At 37.7% G+C, this 8,075-nt stretch overlaps 1 protein-coding gene across 9 annotated transcripts; it reads right to left on the reverse strand.

Annotated features, from left to right (window-relative positions):
- Positions 1-2,935: 2,935 nt before the first annotated feature.
- On the reverse strand, positions 2,936-7,867 carry LOC147477522 (G patch domain-containing protein TGH-like). Of its 9 annotated transcripts, none has more exons than XM_086582573.1 (16): positions 7,707-7,844; positions 7,455-7,599; positions 7,287-7,372; positions 7,112-7,217; positions 6,707-7,023; positions 6,484-6,612; positions 5,879-6,165; positions 5,474-5,609; positions 4,638-4,779; positions 4,405-4,536; positions 4,229-4,304; positions 4,083-4,138; positions 3,873-3,949; positions 3,632-3,786; positions 3,367-3,493; positions 2,936-3,219 (listed from the first exon to the last, which is right to left on the reverse strand). In XM_086582573.1, the coding sequence occupies exons 5-7, from the start codon at positions 6,749-6,751 to the stop codon at positions 6,043-6,045; spliced, it is 297 nt and encodes a 98-aa protein (XP_086438699.1). In that variant the 5' UTR covers positions 6,752-7,023; positions 7,112-7,217; positions 7,287-7,372; positions 7,455-7,599; positions 7,707-7,844; the 3' UTR covers positions 2,936-3,219; positions 3,367-3,493; positions 3,632-3,786; positions 3,873-3,949; positions 4,083-4,138; positions 4,229-4,304; positions 4,405-4,536; positions 4,638-4,779; positions 5,474-5,609; positions 5,879-6,042. The 9 variants fall into 6 exon arrangements, with proteins under 9 accessions (XP_086438700.1, XP_086438699.1, XP_086438704.1 ...); XM_086582576.1 differs by having other exon boundaries at positions 7,287-7,356; positions 7,455-7,488; positions 7,707-7,839; XM_086582575.1 differs by having other exon boundaries at positions 7,455-7,488; positions 7,707-7,839.
- Positions 7,868-8,075: the final 208 nt, after the last annotated feature.

Here is an 8,075-nt window from a genome sequence, read left to right on the forward strand (position 1 = left end):
TACACATAAAGCGTAAGACAAATAAGCGGTCACGGTCCCACAATCAAAGCCCAATATATATATGCTTTACACACTACTCACGTCAAATCTAAATTAGATAATGACCAACCAAGTTATATAATATCGACAATATTTTATATAATCAAATATGTGAAAAACTATAAAAGTCAACATTCCACAGTCAAAGTCAACGGTCAAAGGTCAACTGTCAAAGGTCAACACATCATGGTCAAAGTGAAAGTCAACATGTCATGGTCAAAGTCAAACTGTCCTGGTCAAAGTCAAACTGTCCTTGTCAAAGTCAAACTGTCCTGGTCAAAGTCAACATGTCATGGTCAAAGTCAAACTGTCCTGGTCAAAGTCAACATGTCCTGGTCAAAGTCAAACTGTCCTGGTCAAAGTCAACAGGTCCTGGTCAAAGACAATTCATCATTGTCAAAGTCAAACTGTCGTTTCCGTGTTCGACAGGTTCAGAGTCGTAGCCATAGTTCATGGCTAAAGTCAAAAGTGCATGGTTCATGGGCTCATGGCTAAGGTCATGGTTCGGACCCAACTGGCCAAGCCCAAACCTTAAAACCCGAAAGTCTAAAACCAACTTATTTATTTTACCTGACCCAATTGGGATCTATATTAAATCCTGGGGATGGCCTCGGACAATATTAGAAAGCGGGCCCAAAACTTATCTTGAACTTCGCCAAACGGTTAAGTGGATTCGCCCAAAACTTTAATATAAATCGGTCCACAAATTAATTTGGGCCGCCTAACACTTTAATTTGGTCCGCCTAAAGAAACAAAGGAACCGGCCCAACAGAACTAATGTGGTCCGAAAATTAAATGAAATTTCGCCCAACTACCATCGAAATTTCGCCTAGCCACCGAAATTTCGCCTATCTAAAAATAGAAATGAATATGGCCCAACAACTTAAACATTTCGCCCGGAGGAACTAATCCAAATTGGTTGGGCCAAGCCCACGCTTGAATTAGAGTTAGACTATGTGAGAGAGTGGGAACCTTTGGATCCCTCTCATCGTCATCTTCCTCGACTCAAAGAACCACCAAATCGTAGGCCACCATTCTCCTCTTCCATCAAATCGGTTTTACACCAAATCAAAACCCTATAACTTTAATAAATACAATTACTCTAATATCGATTGATTTAACCCTCTTCTTCAAACTAGATCTAAGAATTTTCGCCACCATTAATGGTTTCCACCAAGCTCTAATCGACACCATTTTCAGCCCTCACACACACACTCAAACACCACTAACCAACCTCACAACACATCACCACAAAACACAACAACCAATCAAACCAAAACAGCCCAACCAACCCGGTTCGTCCACCGTCATTAACACCTCAAACCAAGCTTTGGCAGCATCGACCACCACTCCTAAACAGTTGGGTTTTCATCCCCAACAAAACCCAACACTATAACCCACAACGAGTTCAATAGAAAAACAGCCCATGTGACGCCATTGAAGCTCTGTCGAAGCTTCGACAGTTTACCCCAATTTTAACAAAGTTCGACAGTTTAACAGTTTAACTAGAGTTTTAACAACTCGACGAAACACGACGTCGAATAAAAACAATATAATGAACAGTACAAAAACAGAAACCTTAGACAGTATACCGATAATCGAAAACGATAAATCCGGTGATATAGCAAAATATAGCTACTCACTTGTATGAACAGCTCGACGAATCCTCCTAGCCCGATTAAAAGGCTCCAACGCCTCCAAAGAAACCGAACTTCTCTCGCCTCTATTTTTAATTATTCTATTCTCCAGGAACCCTATTTTCTAGAAAAAAGTGTTTATATACTTGGGTCCGAAACCCAAGTCCAACACAGACTCGGGCCCAAAACCAGGCCCACATATCCCGAGTCCAATCCGACAAATTTTGAAAATAAATAATTAAATTAATTAATAAATAAATAGAAAAATACGTATTTAAAAATACGGGCGTTACAGCTATACACATCTCAAAAGAATCTCGTCCCGAGATTCGGAAGTAAAGCTATACGAACAAAAACGTTGGTTATTAACTTAGAACCTATACAAGAATGCACGTTGATTAAACTTAAACAAGATAACATTGGTATTAATTATTATTAAATAATACCCGAATATATATCCTCATGCCATTACAAAACCTATTACAGTTTAACTGTCTATATTAAAACAAATTATTACTATCACTTAAACACAAGACAAATATATCATATCTTTTTAGCATGCAGTTTCTTGACACGTAGCAGACTCTACGAAAAAAAAAATATTCTACGTAACTAATCAATAATATGGAGAAAGTTCATCCCGGTATAAAATATTATGGAGTCTTTTATATCATGCATAAAAGAAAATCAGTGTCCTAATACACTCACTATAAGAAAGCTGACTTTTAGCCACGGACCAAAACCGTGGGTAAAGGGCTTTAGCCACAGCTATTGGCTGTCGCAAGTCCGTGGGGTTTTGACCTGTCGGGAAAAGTTTTGCTACAGTGAATGACCGTGGATAACTGCGACGGTCCACGCAACAGCTCAAGCCGTAGGATCTTGCCACTGCGAATGACCGTGGCAAACGCCGTCGCAAGGGCCACTGCTAATGACCGTGGGAATAGCCGTAGCAACTACCACAGCTCTCGACCGTGGCATAAGCCGTGGCAAGTGCCACTGAGAATGCCCGTGGCATAATCCGTAGCAATTATTTTTGAGAGAAAAGCTGTGGCATAATCCGTAGTAAAAGTACCACTGCCACACACATCTTTTTGCATTATCTACGGACATTGGCCGTGACTAAAACGTTTTAGAATTAAAAAAAAACAAAAAATATATATACTAGTTTTATCCACTTTTGCCTTTCAATCCAACTAATAATCCATCCATCCATCCTAATAACAATATTACAAAAAAACCACATTCCCAATCAAAATTCCTTTGCCGAAAACCAGATAAAGAGATGAATAATCATACAAGTAAAAAAAAAAAAGTCTAGCATTTATTACCACAAGCTTAATATAAAATGAATTTCCAAATAATTTTCAATATATTTCATCACCCCGTACAAATAATAATGCCTTAGTTCACCTCGCGCATGTTTCTCCGTTACGTTTTATCATTCCCTTACACTTGAATACTTTCGAAAATGATTTGAAGTCCTAGCTTCACAGAACCCTAGCCTTAATAACCTTTTCATGAGCATCCACCTGCATACAAATACCTACATACAAATGAATCACAAGAAAATGATATTAAAGTCAAAATCCCACAAGTCTAAAAGTCAGAACCTAACTGAATGGAAAAAAACCGTAGCACATAGCAAGAGCATTTCTATGTGCTACAATTAAAACTTAAATTAGCATCTCACTTTGTTTCCATTAACTTGGGCTTGACATCTACTCTACATAACTCGTTGAACTTGGGTTGCTCTACATTGCAATCAAACCAATGACACGAGGAGCACGGGGTTCAACAAATACATGCCTTAGTCCTAGCTGACAAAAAAGGTTGTAAACTTGTACATACAAGTAAAGAATTACCCGATTGAAAAGAAATGAATGACATTTTAAAGCATACTTCCAGATAAAAAATATATAAATACTTAGTTTTGTAGTGATAAATGAAATTTTTACCTTTGTCGAAGACATATCCTCTGGAACAATGTAAGGAGGGGTTCAGAAAAGGGACTAGATCTATGTACATATCCAAGTCATCTCGACTTAAGTAAATGTTGTCTATGGACAACCCCTTACTAGAGGCCGGTTTGACAAACTCGCCGAAGTTGTGCCTGGATTTGAGACGATCCATCAGTATTTGCCAACGAATGAAAAGCAATAAGTAAAGAGAAAAGATAGAGTCCGAGCTGTCAATTACCTTATTGGTACCAACCAAGATCACAGGCCGAAGGACTATGCTGAAAGTCTATCTTAGATTGAAGTACAAACAAGTGACTGCATTATGAACCAGTTATTTGAATAATTTTTAAAATGTAAGTAATCAAACAATATAATATAGTTCATGCATTTTTTTGGTTAAAATGCAAATTGAATGCGGAACAAGGAAACATAATTAAAGATGTTCTACCTCCGAAGAATGAGTCCAATTACGAGTGCCTCTCCGTTTCGTCCATGATCTACCACCTGGAAGCAAGCAAACATGAAACATGCGTTACAAAAAAGAACGAAGGAAGTCTTTTTGTGATGTGAAACAAGGGAGGATGCGAAACTCACCGGGAAACCATTGTGCTTGTTCATAAAATAGAAACCAAATCCCATAACTTTAACAACCACGAGGAAAAGAGACTACCTTTTCAACATGGAAAATATATCCAAAGTAAGATATACAAGTACATTCAACAAAATAAGAAAGACGTAATAGATGCAGTCTGAAATGAGAGTGGATCAACCTTTTGTCTCTTGCATGCTTCCCTGGCTGTCATTTTTCGCATGTGGTATTTAGGTCGAGACTCGAGCAATGGTATGCCCCTCAAGTGGGCCTGTTCTTCATATAAACCTTCGATAAAAGCATTGCCAACGGCCTGTTGCAGTAAAAGATATAACACATTTTATTATGGCATTTGCTAGTAATGACTAATAAGTAATTAACAATGGAAGATTATGTAGATTAGTCAGTATGTACCTTCGATATAAGAAGAACAAGCATATGATAAGAGGAAGTAGTTTCAAGTTATTTGTGATTTCAACCATAATGACACAAAGTGACCCGTACTGTCATCCTCATTGAACCCCCAAGAAAAGAAGCAGCACCGAGTAAAGCATACCTGTAAGTTTGAACAGTTTTAGCCATATGTAAAATACTTCGGATGAAAGAAGACCAATATATAATATCTGCACTTAACTTTAACATTTCCAAATGATATAAGGGATTATCACCTAGTGAAGTTAAAAATAAAGGAAACAAAAAGTAACTTACTAGCTACCACATTATAACCTAAAGATCTGACAGTTTCTGTGTGTAAGTAGGATGTCTGAGTTTCAGTTATTGTAGATGAAGGGATAAAAACCTAGGTAAAATGTGGCTCAACTAAACCCCAATCAATAGATGGACAAACCAGATACCAGCCTAAACCAGCAGACCAAACCAGATTATACCCTGCGGCGGATATAGATTCGCCCATATTTTGGTTGCAGATTGATCATATCATACAATGTAAATGTTGAGACGCAAGCACAACGATAACGTCATGCTGGCCTGAATGGGATAAAGATCTCAGTTCCATAAAAGAAATTGAACATGTTAATGAGTGCATATCTCAATTGAGTGCACAATGATATTTATGTCCCTTTCACCTTTAATTCTATAGCCCTCTCTATCCTATCGTAAAAATAACCAACAAATTGAGTTTTGAATTAATGATTCAATAAGTCTATTGCTATTCACACTAACATACTTCCAGAGTGTAAGAAACTAATATATCAATCCCATTCTAACAATTCTAAAGAATGACAACTCACGTTCCCTCTTCAATGTTGAGGTCTTGTAAAAGTTAACCACAAACATGCCAACAAGGCCTTTAAGCCTGTTCTTGTGAAGGAAATCTCGAGCTGATTTTCATTTTGCAGAATAACCCTGTAGTCAATCCCCTTTACTCTGCATGACCAAAATAATGTCAATCACTTATCTTGCAAATTTGCCTCATTCTGCAGAAGACACACAAAATCTAAAAGCGTAGAAAGCAAGTTAGAATTGTAAATGAAACCATAATTACTGTTTGAAGGGAAGTTTATGAGTGCCAACCCTATCTCTTCATTTTTCCTCAAATATATAGCTTACCTTGGACGAGATTCAGCTACATGATTGAAAAAATAGAAATGGAGGAATGTATAATAAGGATAAACAGTAAAGATTAGACAAACTACCTGCTTAAAGGCATTGCTAAGTTACTGCTCGAGATCGTGCAACTTCTTTTTCTTCTCTAAAAACTCCTTGTCTTCCTTAACCAATGTTCTCGGACATTAATATTGTTTATCTCAATTTCAGTTTCGTTGTTCAATACTTCATCAGTAGTCACTTGAGTTTCTGGTTAAGATACAAACATGAAGTTTCCACTCGTAGGAACAGTATCTTCACTTTTGGTTGCTTTGACAAAGTCTGATGTAAAGACTAGAGAATCCATACGACTCCTAGCTCTTGGCAGTGGGGGTGGCTGCACATAGCAACAGTCTATCTTGTTTAGTTTGCCTTCAACCAATCTTACTTGTTCAAACTTCAAAGTAAATGACATGAACACTTCAATACAATAAAAATGAAAAGAAGCTGGATGGTTAGTCAGCTGCTATTCGAGCTAAAATTTCTGGATTAGACCAGTTCATTGACAGCCTCACCATAGTCTTGGATAAATCAACCAAGGAAAACAGATTACTATAAGAAAGTCTTTCGTAACTGACATGCGCCAATTCTTGAACAGCTAACTAACATAAAAGAAACAGAACCAAAATTCATGAAAGGAAACAACATTTGGTACCTTTCCCATGTATGGATCAACAGTATCAAAACATTTGCATAAAAGGGGTGACGGTCTCCACTGATATTCGTCCCGTTTAGGATACATCTTGCTTCGTATCTGTTCCTTAACTTTAGAAACTTTTGCTTCCTGCGTACAATCATTTTTAATAAAAAGTGAATGAAGATCTAAAGTTTGAACTTGCAAATCTTTGTAAAATGTACACCTATAGCAAAATACCTACCTCTAGACCACCAGAAGTGAATTGCAGACTTGCAGATGCTGACATCTCCGCCAACTGCTGGTTAGGAAATAATACATTTGATGAATCCTGCTTTCCTTTCTCAATTGCCTCAGCTGCAGCCTCAAAGTCCAGTCTCTCACGTGCAAGAGCATCGTATCTCCTTCATTATCAGTGTAGATAACTTGCCAATTTTTGCCATGAGCCATCAACTCCCCATTAAAATCAAACATATGGTCTAATTCAGTGAGCAGTTCATCATACCCATTGAACTTCGAAAGGTCCACAGACCTTCCAAGAGCAATCCCCTGTTTGAGAACCTGAAATCAGTAAAGAAGTCAGAAACTAGCATCAATACTGACAGACATTTCTATTAAGTCCTTAAAATTCTGAAACTGGTATAGATACCTTGGTACAACTTCTGGTTGAACCACTCTGAAGCTTGCTTTTGAATTTTGACGCCTCGAATACCCATTTACTGCTGGAGGGTCAGCGGTTATAACTTTTGTTGAGCCTACATACCAAAAAATATAAGGGTTTACCTTAAAATGTCATAAAGTAGGGAATGCATGTAAGGCTCTACCTTCCTTTGTGAGAACGGAGGAATGCCGCTGCTTTGAAACGCCAAAAGACGTCATCAAGATCCTTGCCATCTAATTCATAACCAAGCTGGAAAACAAATTAAAAAACACAAAATTGGAGAAAGGAACCTCAAAAATTGTTAATGGAGAAAGTATAGGAATAATAATACCTCCGAGAGTTCAGATCTTAGAGCATGCCGTCCACTGTACCAAAAAGGAACAACAATATGTTACGTTAAAGTTTACCACTTTTTTATTTTAGCAACTGAACTAACTTGTTCAGCTACTGTGGGATCTGACTTCACTCCTACAATTCTGAAACAACAAAAAAAGGACCACCCTTTACTCAATTTCCATCCAAAACATAAAAAGCACCAACCTTTAATAAAACAAAAACTTAAAAATAAAACTTTTAACATTACCTTTGATGAGAGAGAGGTGATGGTGACGAGCTGTTAGAGAGGTGGTGCTGGTGCTGGTGGACGAATTGTTAGAGAAGCCGATAAGAGAGATGAGAATGGCAGTGAATGAGGTTTGTTTAGTTTCTCATTATTATTATTATTATTTTTGGAGCACCGCGCCCAAACTTTTGGACTAATTTTCTGTTGAATTATTGTCGTGGGTTAAAATCCACGCCTTTCACATACCATCAATATCAGATCCGACGGTCCAAACCGTGGGAATACCAACGGCTATGACTGTGGAGAAAGATAGCCAAATAGTGTCATGTCATTCTACAACTATTATAAGTATACCAACAGCTACCAACCGTAGGAAATGATTCTACAGCT

This window comes from Coptis chinensis, chromosome 9 (genome assembly GCF_015680905.1).
Source record: "Coptis chinensis isolate HL-2020 chromosome 9, ASM1568090v1, whole genome shotgun sequence".
NCBI classification, from domain to species: domain Eukaryota; kingdom Viridiplantae; phylum Streptophyta; class Magnoliopsida; order Ranunculales; family Ranunculaceae; genus Coptis; species Coptis chinensis.